We start from the raw sequence: 14,607 nt of genomic DNA, 5'->3' as shown, positions 1-14,607 counted from the left end.
TTATCAAATGTTTTTTGGACCAGGCAGTAGAATTTCTTCTCCAGCCCATTTGAGAATCTAACACTTAGTTATTCTGGTAATAGGTAGATTACATAGTTGTGAAGTTCTATATCCTTAAATGAAGTCTTGGAAATCTTATTCCATGTTTAAACTTTTTCTTCATTTTTTTCCAGCTTCAGGTTAATGTCGTTTTAGGATTGGTATTCCATCAATGACTGTAGCAGTAATCATGCATCCACTCCTTAACTAAAAAATGCTAGATAGACTTATTGTACTGCATTTTAGTCAGCTGTAAAACTGAGAAGTGTAAAGAAGGATGGAAAGAAAATGTAATAGCAAAGGGAAAGTTATAGGGGATGGGATGGGGTGGGGTGGCATTGTTTGTGGACACTTGTGGAAACCTGATGCTACATATAAGCCTGATGCTACACATAAGTCACACAGAAGAAAGTACAAAAGTGCCTTTCCAAAATGGTCAAGATTAGTGAGAGTGACTGCATTAACTGACTGGAGGTGAGTAGTTTTGTTAAAATGGATGGAATGTGTATGGACTATGAAGTTCAAATTAGTAGCCTGCATTTGCACTAGGGAGTGGCAGACTGATGGCAGTATCTGAGAGAATGCACCATCTAAGTAGTATATCCAGAAAGTGGATTCTGCAGTGCTCTGAGTAGATTATGAAAGGATTAAAAATGCATTTATTTAGGCCAGAGAAAAGGATATGGCAGTAACTGAGATGTGAGGTAAGAGCCTAGGTAATTTGTTCAGATAGATGGCTAGAAAAAGCTTTAGCTTAGATTATGCATAAAGAGTCTGCAAGATGTAGATGTATTTTGCCATAGGAATCTCAACTTGGAAGTGATACAATCAACAGAGATGGAGAGCTATTAGGTGAAGACATGAAATTATGTTTTTCAGAAACATTGGGCATAAGTAGGTGATCTGACAGCCAGGCTTTCAGTGCTTGTTCCCAAGTGCAAATCAACAGGTCTAATAATGGAAAGTACAGTATTTTCAAATAATAGATCTTTTCAGATAATTATTAATAGAAATAATTACGGATTTAAAGAATAAGTTAAAGGGAGCCTAACGTAAATGAAATTTTAGCTGGAGTGACTACAACCTGAGTGGCCTATAAAGATATGATTCCTAAATTTTTCTGGTACTGATTCTATTTTTTAGAACTTCTGAAAAAGTATAATGAAGTGATTAGATTTTTTTATTATGCTTTTTGCAGTTATGCATCTGCAAGTTTTTAGCTGAGACACTTGGGCGAGCACCTGCATAATTAATGTATATCATACATTTTTATTAATTCTGTTTTGTTCCAGTTAGCACCTTGTTCAGAAGCAAACAGCTCACAATACTGTTGTTTAAGTGTTTTGTCACTCTCTGTGCCAGTCTTTCTCCATTGGTTTGTCTGTGCATCCTTTCCATTCCATCTTAATTGCTGATGCCAGTGGCAACATCCACTCAAAGTAAGAATACAGCTTGCATTGCCCTATTATTAGTAGCCATTGAGTTTGTATGTGCCACTCAATCTGTAAGTGCTAATAAGTCTTTCCTAGAGAGCAGTGTTTTAAAGAAATAAATGTCTAACCTATTAGAAGTGATGTAGACATTAGCTACCATGGGTTTATGGTCACTCTTGCAGACAGTTGCATTCAAATATGGTGTAGAAGTATATTATCTTAGCCACAAAATCATATAGAATTGGAGTTTCAAAATTACTGGGATGTTCTCAAAATATAAATGAATAGAAGATAAAAGTATCTCATCTGTGCAGTCTCTAATACAGAGTTCTTCTGAGGAGAGTGTGTAATTTCTTAGTGTGGAGTAGAGCAAGCTTTGGATTTGGCATTTGCTTCAGATTTTGTTTTTGTTTTTAAGGTGGGTTATGTCTTTAACAAGCTGCAGATAGTTTTATGGGTTGTTAGGATGAGCAGTAACCCAGATAGCTGAATTACTTTTCTCTTGGTGTACTAAGTGTGCATTTGAGTTAGACTTCTAGAACTAATATAAGCATATCCTCTTTACTGTGTAACAAAAACATCATTATTGTCCTCAATCAGCATCTATCACAAGACTTCTGTATTTGATTAGCAGATTGTACCAAGACTAGAGAAAAAGAATGTCTTTGTCATGTTCAAAGCAGTAACTTTCCTTCATTTTGCCTTATTTGTGTATAAGCTTTGGATATAATAGGATAAACTAAAAGGTTTCCTTTGGAGACCTCTGAAAGTAGAGCATTTAAAAAGCAAGTAGGTGTCTCTACCCTACTTTTTCATGAAACATTTTACCCATTCAAGCAGACTTTCAAAAACAGCTTGTTTTGATAGCAGCCTGCTCTCCTGTGGGCCTTCAGCCTTTGCTTCCTGGCAGCACCTTTGGTGCGAAAAGAGAGTGATCAATTGGGAGACTATCAGTGCCAGCATGCATAGAGTGATAAGTTAACACACCACTGGGAATTTCTAGGGCCCACCAAGATACTTCACTTCTAATGTGCTAACAAGCTCATTTTTCTACCTCTTGCCTCTTCAGTTATTTTTTTTTTCTCAGAAGAGCTTAGAAGTTGAGTGCATCAGGCATAATGAAAAGCTCTGTAGGAGGGAGAAGCAATAACCCCATTTTTCCCTTTTCAGCCAAATAGAAAATTAGTTTCTGGTAATACACAAAGGCCAGTATTTTTTGTGCAAGGGGCACTGCTGTGAATCAAAGGACTCTATTAACTGCAGAAAATTCAGCAGCTGTGAATCTCCCCCAATGAAAAAAAGTGCTTTTCAACAAGTTGTGAGATACGTAGTATTGTTTAGACTTCAACCATCAGTTTCATCCTCTACCACTTATACATAGCCTCTTAAAAACTGTGCTATATTACTGTCCTCTGTTCAGGTTCAATACTGTGTTTATCCCCCAACCTCAGAATCATTACAATGGGAGATTTTGTATTTTCTCTTGTCCCAGTGCTTCTATTTTAGCTTATCCAAACTGAGGCTTCTGCTGTGGTTCAGCTGTCTCTGGATTCAGAAAGAATTCAGAGTACAGATTTTGGAGGGAAAACTGTTTCCCAGTTTTACTATGAAACCGAGTTATGATCTAAGGAAATATGATAGAAATCATTTTATTCACTGAAACTTGTTTCTAGATAATATATTCTCTATATTTTTTCATATTTATATAGACTGTAAAATCTACAGTAAATATTGTAGAGAAAAAATGGCAAAAAATGAGTAGGAAGAGTTCTGTAATTGTAGAAATACAGTTTTGTAAGATAATATGAAGTTTATTGTTTCCAACTTCCATTGGGTGTCGGGAATTTTATTGCTTATCATAACTGAAAATAGTATCATTATTTTAAATGCTATCACTAGTACTTAAAAATGCTTATCACATGTAATATAGTTTTTATGTTTGGATTGCTAAAAATATATGCAATGTGAATATTATCTCTATTTCACAGGTGGTGAAATTGAGTCAGAAAGATAGTTTCCTCACTATCCCTGACTCCCCCTAAAAGAGTAGCAGACCTGAAATAAGACCCCAGAATTTTAAAGAAACCTGTTTTGAGTTCATTCCTCCAACTCAGCATGCTGATTTGTTTGGGGTATTTTTTTGGAAAACAGAATTATGTAAGGAGAAAATTATCTCACTATCTGCAAATAAAATATGGAATAAAAAAAAAGGGGGGCACAAGTGTGAATGCCAGGGAAAATTTCTGATCGTTCTGTGTTTGTATAAGATAGCTGGAGAAGGTTTCCCTCATTCAATATACTGAGTCCAGCTGGAGGACTCTGAAAGTTGTGAGAAAAGGTTAACTGATTTCTCAGTTCAGCAACTATACAACGTGAAGTCAGCATGGTGGTTTTTCTTGATAATTGTATGTTGCTGCCTGCTGCTCTACATTTTGACAGCCATTTCCATAGTTGCTTTCATGAACAGCAGAAATATTCTCTCTTTTTCTCGCTCTCTCTGTGCTAACAGTGCAATCGGGCCTGCTGGAACAAGAAGCGTGGAGAGGGTTCTTCAAAAACAACAACACTTCAAGATACCAGTCTCTTGTCAGTAATATTGGAGGGGGAGAACACAGGAAAAATAAGAAGTACAGTATTTTACTCTCAGTGCCCTTCTAACACCCTGTTAACCAGTATTTAAGGGTCCTGTGGATTCTTTACAGATATTCCTGCTTGTTTTAATGACATAATCAAGAAGGTGTTTTTTCCCAATACTGAAATTTCTCTATATTTGTCTTAAATGTGTGTGTGTTTAGGGATTATGAAAGCAGTTTATTATGGAAAAGTGCAAAGTAATTTGTTTTGTTAATGCTAAAGTATGTTTCATGCTGCATCTCCTGAAAATGGAAATGTTCTTACATTTAATTGTGACTAGAATACAGGCAAATTAGTTACTTAAGAGAGTACTTAAGTTGTTGTTATTTGTAAACCATTTCAGGAAGTTCTGCATCAAATATGAAAAGAATATAGTTGAACCATAAGGTTTACATTAATCATGTGTATCTTACACTTAATATTATGTCAATGCATCACACAATGTCACAGTCATATAAAGAATTAAAAATACGTGTGTACACTGAAATGAATGATATATATTTAACAAAAACAAGAATTCTGAATTACTAGGCAATGATATGTAGCAGTTACGGTGCATTATATAAATTCATCCTTAATTCTTGGCTAACTCAGTTATGAGGAGAGAGCACGATACCTGCAAACTATTGTTCAACATCATCTAGAGCCTACAACATTTGAAGATTTTGCTGCTCAGGTTTTCTGCCCAGCACCTTATCACCATTTGCCCTCAGAGACGGGTAAGAAGTAACAAACAGTTCTTATAAAATCTTAAACTTGAAATGCAGTATCCTTACTTATAAAGACTAAAAATTCAGACCTTTGCACATCATGAAGAGTTACCATTAATTGGAAAGAACATACATGCTTGAGAACACGGGCAAAGTTGACTTTAAATCTTCATTCTGTTTTCTGGCATCATAAGCCAATACCTGGCATTAAGATTTGGCAAGATGCTTTAATATAGCAACCAGACCCTGTATTTTTATCACAATCCCCTATATAAAGTCTGCTTGAAAACATTGGTACTGTCGTGTAGGCTGGTTCAGGTAGAAACATTTTTAAGTGCACCTTCCTCATAAGAAAGTTTCAAGGCTCACTACGTTTAGAATGTAAAGTTTAAACTGAAAATCTGAGCCTTGCAATCTTAATTTTGTTTCCATGTTATTAGTCACAAAGTTGGTTTTAAGGTAGTTTTTACTTCCCAGTAAAATACCTGTTTTATAAGAGGATGCTGCATTTTTTTGTTACTAATAAGAAAATCGGTAAAAGAAAATAAGTAACTCAAGGCCTTCCTGTTCTGACATTTCTTGAACTCCTTATGATTATTTCATTATTTTATTTCCCCTCTTTTTAGATCATTAAATATCAGTTCTGTTTATCTGAAGGTAAGACAAAGTGTCCAAAAAAACCCTTTGTTCCTCTTACTTTTACTAGAGCACTAAGCTTGTAACCAAAATGTATGCAAACTTTCCTTGTTGCCCTTGTTCACACTAAAAAGAATTTCACACTGATTGAGAAATGACCACTACATCTTCTAAAAGTTTTAGTCTTTTACTAACCTCAGGTCTGCATGAAGCACTAACACTGGTTCTGGGATTAAGGTAACTAATGATAGAGACAGTTGTTGAATGAGTAACACTTTATTGTGTTGGCCTTTGTTTCTCAGCATGAACAAGTAGTACTGGATGGCAGTGGTGTGTTTTGTACCCTGTACTGTCTTTCATTGATGTTGTAAGACATTCTGCAGTGATAACCTAGGAGAGATGGAGAAGAAGAATGTGTAACACTTGAAATCCCCTATTCAGAAAAACCTTATTTAATTATAATCAAAGTGTTTCCACAGAAAAACTGTAAATCTAAATTAAATAAATTTGTAAGAATAGTTTGGCAAGTTGTTATCTGAAAATCTGTTTCTCAATTCCAAGATACATACAGAAATCAATTCTGAATTATACAAGAATTATGATAGGACTACAGAAAGAATTACAGAGATGTTAAAATGTTGAGGCTCCTTTACTTTAAAATACAAATGATAACTAGAAATGAGGTGCAGTTCCAAAGTATAATAAGTGGTATAATTATGCTAATGGAAATAGTTGAGACCAAAGGTTAACAAAATTAAAAGTAAGTAATTTAATTAAAACAGTATAAAAAGTAAAGTATGAAAATTTGAATAGGAAAAAAATCTGTAACTAGAAGCATTAAAAACAAACATTAAAAACAATAACCAGGGATACCAGTCCTTTCCACATTTCCTGTCAAGGGACCTAGTGAATATTCAGCACCAGACACTTTTGTATGGCTAGTATATATTCTACATTCTAGTGCACTTGTTGACGTTCTGCCCATTCCTTTTAAGAAATCTCATTCCAAGCTAAGTCGTTCTTCTCTCTTCCTCTAATTCATTCTTTCGGGGTGAAGCAAGGCTGCTTTTCTGTGCTAGTTCTGTGCATCAGAGTACACTTCTCTACAGTGGCGATTCTAAACTGTGTTATTTTATAATTGGTATTCTCTAGCATGATCTGAAAGGAGGTTATTATTTTTTAGAAACTTGGTTTTAACTTAACCTTCCTATTCAAGTTAATAATTTTCTGCGGGAATCTCATTAATAGGAGCTTGTGATGTGTTTCACATCTATACACATGCATGTGTGTGTCTGCATACCTCCTGTCCTGGGAGCCACATTCTTCTGGACCTTGCACTGTGCAGTGGAAGTGACCAAGACATCAGTGTCAGGAGCAGGCAGAAGCTTCCTAGGACAGACATGCAACACAGTGTGATGTGACCCAGCATCAGAGTCAATCAGCCTGGCCCCATGCCTGCCTGACTCTGAGCTTGCATTTCAGCCAAGGGAAGCTGGGGATGCTCCGGCAGTCCTGCTTGCAGCCTGATCCCTGTTCCATCCAGGGCTCCTGGAGCTCAGATACCCTGCTCCAGCACAGAGTGTCTGGAGTAGCACCAAACCATCTGCCATCAACCTGACTCGAGAGCATAAATCCTAAAGCCTGAGAATATAAAATATTCTTAGGGGGTATAAAATAACACTGCAGTCACCTGCCAGAAAGGTCACCCCAGGACTTGGGGTTAGCCTGGAAACCACTGGTTTCCTGTTCTAGCAGAGGCAGGCCTGTGAGCTACATTGCTACAGACTACCCAAATTTCTGAGGGACTGTGACCCCAAAGAAGAATTCACCATCAGTGCTATGGAAAAAAAAAATACCCTTAAATTTCTAGCAGCCCTGCAACAGGTGACTTTCTTAAAAGAGGTACAGAGCACTGAACTGTGCCAGGATTACACACAGGAGTGGTGCTGGAGTCCTGCCTGGGAATCCACATGCATTCATCAGCCTCAAGGTGTCTCAGACAAAGTCTTCCAAGCTCCTAGACAGATGTGTACATGTCATCTGAAAATTTCTAACCAGCTTGTAAGAATACATCACATTTTTGAAATACAAAATACTTTGTTTATGTATGGGGCTTCTTTCAATAAAGAATTACCAGAAGAGACTAAGAAAAAAATCCACATTTTAGATATTATAGACATAATTATGTTATTGGATCATGATCTTCATGATTACAACTTCTGAATATGTTTAATTTCATAAAATGCTCTCTTTTTTTTATAAAATACATTTTTTTATCTAAGAAAGATCTTAGAAATTATGAGTCTGCTACAGCCCATCACCTGGTGTTACATTTTGTTGTTGTGATACCGTTGGCCATTTTTTTTTTATTTGAGCTATGAGAATCAGAGCAGATAGAGTTCATGTTCAGTTCATGTGTTTTCTCAGATGGACTTATTTTATCAAAGGCTCAGACATCAGCAAAAGCTGTTTCCTTTTTTTACTGTGACTGTTCTTCAGTACAATGTGATTGTGGCAGCTGCTGTTATATCTAGAAGTTTAGTTTGCCCTGTCAAAATATCTGACAAGTTCACTTTCCCATGTGTAGGAACCTGACTAGGGTAGTGAATGTGTACATTTAAAGAAATTGATATTTACCTGTACTTAATCACAGAATGCAATTCAGTTGCCTCTGCATTTTTTACCTTGTGCTGTTTCTGTTACATTGGGTAACTGCAAATACTCTACTAAATAGGGTAACACATCCTATGCAGATATTGAGTGAACCAGATCTCTGTGACAACAGAATAGGTTGAGGGAACTGTCAATGATAAGCTCAATTATATTGAAGGGCATATTGACCTCCTGATGCAAAGATTCTGATCTTTAAAATGTACTCATGTCTTAAGTTCGTTTTTCTGTCTTCTTTTGTTCTCTTTCTTCCTACTAAGACTGGTACCTTATTTACAGTAAATTTCTAAAGAGACCTCTACATTCATCATAGTATATTCCTTGTGACAAAAGCTTGTGACAAATCAGGCTATTTGGTCCCAACAATCATTCCTGTATTTTCAAGCCTGCATTCAGAACAGTTCTGCTTCCCCACTGCCAGAGTAAGAGTAAGTGGGGTTGCCACTGTACAGTCAGGGAATCAGGGAAATGTAGAGATAATGATGTTTTCAGCCTTGCACAATTAAAAATCTAGTTTGGCAGCTTGTATTTTCATCTGCTGCTTCCTTGGTGTGAAACATTGAAAGTAATCTTTTTGGCCCTGTACCACCCCTTCATAGATGAGAATGATGGGTGCTTTTGTCGCTGTAAAAGGACCCGAGTCACACTTGGTGGTGGTGGTTTGTGATTGGAAGTGAAGCTGAAATACAGAAGTGAGGGCTCTGTGTCTTGAAGGGCTGGAAGAATTTCTCATTATCCTTTTTCCTGTACAAACTTTGGACTCTTTTTAAAATTCCAAATCAGAGCAAAACGTCAAAATTTAGTGACTTTTCCAAAGAATTTTCATATTGGAATGGCTGAAGCAGAAACTTTACACATTTCTGAACTATTGTCGTAAAGTCAACCACTTGTGTGAAGGTACACTCAGCACTTTGAGACGGTAAATTCAGTGTGGACTGCTAGAGACCCAACAGATCAACTTTCAACATTTAATGAAAAGGGTCTACTGAAAAAAATAGTATGATTGTCAATTAAAAAGCATCTCATATATACAAACAAGGGGACAAAAAAATTAATCCTTACATTTCCTAGTTTTTTAATTTTTGACTTTATTTTCTTGTGACATTTGCCTTGTGTAATTACTTCCATTTTTGTTTTAAAGTATAGGGCAAAGCAGAATTTATATAACACTGATTAACAACCCCAGGACACATAAGCAAACTGCAAGCTCTAGAATCACCACCTCCTGCAGAATGAGATAGGACAGTAGTCTGTAGGAATGGTAAGCTCTCTTAGCTCTGCGTCAGTCTCCACTAGTGGAAAGACTGGGAATTTTGCCAGTGGATTTCACTGTTATTTGGCAGAGAGAAATAGGCTTACCTTACACACATGGCTCCAGCTGGGTGCTGAAGAGTGTTGTTCACTGGACATGGTCTTGGCTCCTGTTTTGCGATAAACATAATCTTTTCTTGCTGTCTTCTTTCTCATGCCTCTTAGTTCTTTCTCTTCTACCCAGTTCTGGTCTCCCAGGTCTTTAGATTATCTCTTCCTCACCTTTTTGCCTTGCTTTGTAGCTGCTTTTGCAGTCCTTCTACATCTCCTTCTTGCTTCCTTTCCTCATTTCACAAAATCAGTGAGAGACTTAATTGACTTGATTCTAGCAAGGTTGCTGAGTATGATGGACAACTTGGCCAGATTTGGACTGAAATATAGAAGAGTGGCAAAGAGCACAAGCTGTACAAAAATGATTGCCCTCTTCCCTGAAGTTCAAGTGGAACATCCTGAAGTATCTCAGAAGACCATCAAAATGTACCAACGTGCACAAATTATTTTCCCCTGTGGTTATTCACAGACATAGCACTTGGGGCAGTGCTGATCCAGGAAATGAAGTGTGGGAAAGCCAGAAGAACTGAGAGTAGTCTTTCCATGCAGGTTTCTCCTTGGTAAATTTTTCACCTTTGAAAGTCAGAACTGATTAGTCATGGCAGTGCATATGTTCTGATAGCTCCAGATTCCTCCATCTCACCTCACTTCTAATTTAGTCTGTGTATAGTTAGGATTCCATTTTAGATTTAAATAGTTGATTTCTGAGTCAAATAACCAACATACTATCATTAGAGGACAATAAATTTTTCAAATGGAGTGTGCAAATGTCACATTTCAACTTTGTTGACTCACCTCCTTGTTCAGAAGCAATTGAAATGGCTTTGCATATGGCCCCAAAATATCATAGCTGATCAAGCTATGGTATTTGTCCCTTGTCAAACCTAAGAGGAGAAAAATATGGATCACTTCCTGATGTTTTCTGCCTCTTAAAAATCCAGACATCTACTTTGTTTATTTTATAAAATAAACTGATTTCACATCATTTGTCCATAAAGCCTTCATATATAACCCTATTTTTATATTTTGAATAACTAAATATTTTATTGTTGTGGTTTAAAAATGGTATTTTCCAATTCAGTGTTCCCACCGAAACCGCTCCAAACCATATGCTGGTTGATCACTCCCCCTTCCCTTTGCGGGCTGAGGAGGAGAACTGGCAACATTAAAGGCACAGGTTGAAATAACAACAATTTACTGGAAACAACAAAAAGATAAGAAAATTAACAGCAGCAACAACAACATCAATACTAATGACAGAAGGTACAAGAAAGAGGCAAACAATTCATGTGGACACAGACACACTCCATCCATAACAATATCCAACTGCTCCTTCTACCATGCTACACTGATCTGAAAGTGAGCCCTTGCCCCATCCCTGGAAAATGACACAAAGTTGCATAGAATAGCCTATGTGTCCTAGCCAGGGCCAGGACATTTTCCACCTCTTATTCTATACCATCTCCTTCACGCCCAGATCCTACACCTTCCAACTGTATACAGGTATCTTCACATATATATATAAACATGAGTATCATTTCCATAGGCAATGACCTCCAAGGTGTTTGTTGATTTCCTTTAGCAATGACTAAAGAAAGGGAGTTCAGTCCATGCTGGATATCTTCAGGGCAGGAGGGCTGGTGTGCCATCAGGTGGTTGCAAGCTGCTCCAGGAGCTCACAATTGGAGCATTCATACTCATTGTCCATGGTAGTTCTGGCACACAGTGCCAGTGTCATTCGGCAACCACTTTTATACAATTCAACATTACAGACTGTTCTAACCCAAAATCAAATTCCCTGGAGGTACACATTGTGTTTTCCTGTCCCAAGTGCACCCATGTCCTTGAGCAAAAACAGTCCCATGGATGGGTTTACCTTTGCTTGAGGCAGGATTAATGCAAACTGTCTTCCCTAAAACATTTCTCATATGTTCCACAGGGACTTTATCTCTTTCTGCAGTACACTGAGGTTTTGATTGGGCAGGGCAAGCAAGGTAGATTCTCTAGTGTTAACTAACCAGGGGGCCTGTGCTAAATGCAGATCCAGTGTTGAAGGTGTCACCACCCATTTCTTTCAGTGTGGTTTTTAACAGTCCACTGTACCATTCCTGTTTCCCAGAGACTGGTGCAGGGTAGGGAATATGTTTTACCCACTCAGTATCATGCTGGCCCAAGTGTCTATGAGGATATTTTTTAAATGAGTGCCGTTGTCCAGCTCTGTTCTTTTGGGGGTTCTATGCCACCACGTGAGCCACTTTTCCAGGATGGTGTTCTGGGCAGTGATGTGAGGCACAGGATGCATCTCCAGCTATCCAGTGGCTATCTCCACCATTGTCAGCACACAGCACTTACCTAGGCAGATTTGTGGGAGTGCAATGTGATCAAACTGCCAGGTCTTCTCACATTCTTATTTCAGTCCTCGTCCCCCACACCACAGAGGCTTTACCCATTTCACCTGACCGATTGCAGTGCATGTTTCATGGTTAACGTGGGATATAGTGTCCACCCGTCAATCACAAGCCATCTGGATGTTGCATCTCTTCTGTGTTGACCTGAGGTCTTATGGGCCCACCAAGTCAAAAATAATTCACCCTTATGTTCCAGTCCAGATCCACCTGAGACACTTTAATCTTGGCAGCCCAATCCACCTGTCCATTCTTGTGATGTTCTTCAGTAGCCCAACTCCAACTCCCCCATATAATCACTTAACAGAAAATGAGAAAGGACACACTCTCTTCACAGATGGTTCCTAGCATTTTGTAGGGATACATCAAAAAGGGAAGGATGATGTACGGAGTCCTACATAGCTAGTTGCAAAAGCTATTTAGGGACAAGGTGGATCAAGTCAGGGTGCAGAGCTGAAAGCCATCCAGCTGGCCTCATTCCTCACTGAAAAGAGGAATGGCCTCTACATTGACTCATGCATGGTGGCAAATACTCTGTGGGTGTGGCTACAACAGTGTAAAAAGGGTGATTGGCAGTGCAGAAGGAAACCATCTGGGCCGCTGATCTGTGGCAAGACATCACTGCTTAGGTAGAGAAGTTGGCTGTAAAAGTACATCATGTAGATGCACACACATCTTCTGTATTGCTCCTCTCTGGAGCTGCCACAGCATTCTCCGTGCAAATATTCTGTCACTTTATCGGGGTTGTGTAGGTGAACTGCTAAACCATCGGAGCAGAGAATTTCCCCAAAAGCTGTCCCATTCTCTCCCATATTCTATGTATTCATGACCATCCACCCTCAGGGCAAATCTCTGAATGACCTCCTTAGAAATCTCTGTCCTGACTCTAAATATGGTGTAGACTGCACTGAGGAGAAGTGTCAGATTTAGCAACAAGAATATGCTTTCCTTAACATCCAGCAGGAATTAAAAATCCTCAAAAGCTGTTTTAACAGGTCGGAAGGAGGAAAAGGGGGTGGAAAGCTGGGGAAAATCATCTTCTCCATTTCCCCCCAAAGACTGTGTGTGATTATTAATGGACTCCTAGAGCTAGTGCCTGAGTAAGGATAGGTGAGAAACACTAAATACACATCCCACATTTCCTGCATTGCCATTTATCTTGCCATGTCATAAACTGATACTCCATAGTACAGCAACAAAGCAATCCTAATCCCTCTCCCTGCTCTGAAAAACAGCACCATTATGAGCACATAGTGGATATACAAAAAACATGTACAGGGTTAGTTACCACACCCATATGAGCAGACCAAGCAACATTGCGACCAGTAGGTCTGGTCCTAATGCAACAAATCAAATCAGATTACATCAAATTTGTTTTCAGCTCACTCTGGGCAGAACTGTGCTGTTGTCTCAACCCTTTGTGCCTCACATTGGGCACCAAAGAAGGTTGTGTTTTAGGAATGGTATTTTCCAGTTCCATGTTCTCACCATAACCATGTGCTGCTCCAAACCATGTGCTACTCTATCACTCCCCTTCTCCTCAGCAGGCTGGAGAGGATAATTGGAGGCATAAAAGGTAAAGCTCAGGAGATAAGAACAATTTTTACTGGCAACAGCATTGAGATTAGAAACATACAGTAACAACAACAGTGCTAATGACAGAGGGTACAAGAAAGAAGCGAGCAGTTTGATGTAGGAGGCGAACCCCCCTACAATAAATACCCAACCACTCCCTCCCACCACACTACTAAAGTGAGCCTTTACCCAGAAAATGACATAAGATGGTATAGAATAACCTCCAGGTCCTAGCCATAACCCCTCCTGGCTGCTGCAAAAATTACCCCATCCTGACCAGAACCAGGACAATTGTGGAAAGTTATAAAGATAATAACATTTTATACTGAAAATTTTTAAATTAGGAAAGGGAAGCAAAACCTGCAAAATTTTTATATTCCACATTTAATATCCACATGTGTGTATGAGTGTATGTATGTATATATATGGTTATCTAAAATCCAAATAAACTTTGTTACTAATTAATCTGTTAGTTTCTGTCAGATTTTAAATATATTTTAAGTGCTGTTGTTCTTCACTCTTCTGGTGTGATATGTTCAGATGTGAAAATCACTTTAAATGACTTCTGTTCTTCAATAGCTCTACGTTTCTTTTTAAAAAATGTTATATGTGAATTTGTTCTTCTGTCCACAGGAATTAGAAATAAAATTTTAGGCTACAACTGGAATAATACTTTACTTGAAATAATGGGGCAGACTGAGGTTTTCTTTATCCAACAACCCATGATAAAATTTCACACTAGGGTTTAACCCTTCAATGCAGACCAACTAGCTTAAAACTAGCTGGTTTTGCTTCTTTATGTGATTTCAGGAGTCTCATGTTAAGACTGGCTATAATTTTAACATATTTAGTACTGTGAAACAGCTGGAGAACAGAAGCCATATATCAAGTTGCCATTTGTTTTTCCTTATCAGTTGTGTGTATGTGTGTGAGTATTCATGTGTTTTCACCAATGTTAAACAAGCATTTCAGACAGTGTTTAGGATGTATCTCAGTTACTATTAATAAGGTTGTTGGATCTGGATAATGTTATAGAATTCTTTTCTTTCTCTCTCCCTTCCTTTTTTTTCTTGTAATGCTTAGTTGGTAAGTATGATGCCGTATTTCAGAGCTGTTGCTTCATTGCACATAACTAACTCATCA

General features: G+C 38.1%; 1 protein-coding gene across 11 annotated transcripts in view; it reads left to right on the top strand.

The window, feature by feature from the left end:
- Positions 1-14,607, top strand: part of RALGAPA1 (Ral GTPase activating protein catalytic subunit alpha 1) — a 130,973-nt gene that overhangs the window by 113,139 nt on the left and 3,227 nt on the right. For 10 of the 11 annotated variants that reach the window (XM_085580494.1, XM_085580495.1, XM_021542698.4 and 7 more), the window contains one exon: positions 4,701-4,825. In XM_085580494.1, coding sequence (XP_085436620.1) covers positions 4,701-4,825 — 125 coding nt within the window. Of the gene's footprint in view, positions 1-4,700; positions 4,826-5,442; positions 5,474-14,607 lie in introns of all 11 variants that reach the window. The other variant, XM_021542702.4, reaches the window with a different exon arrangement.

Source organism: Lonchura striata, chromosome 5 (assembly GCF_050655825.1).
Source record: "Lonchura striata isolate lonStrDom1 chromosome 5, ASM5065582v1, whole genome shotgun sequence".
In the NCBI taxonomy this organism is placed as follows: Eukaryota; Metazoa; Chordata; class Aves; order Passeriformes; family Estrildidae; genus Lonchura; species Lonchura striata.
This window is presented reverse-complemented; position numbering and strand designations above follow the sequence as displayed.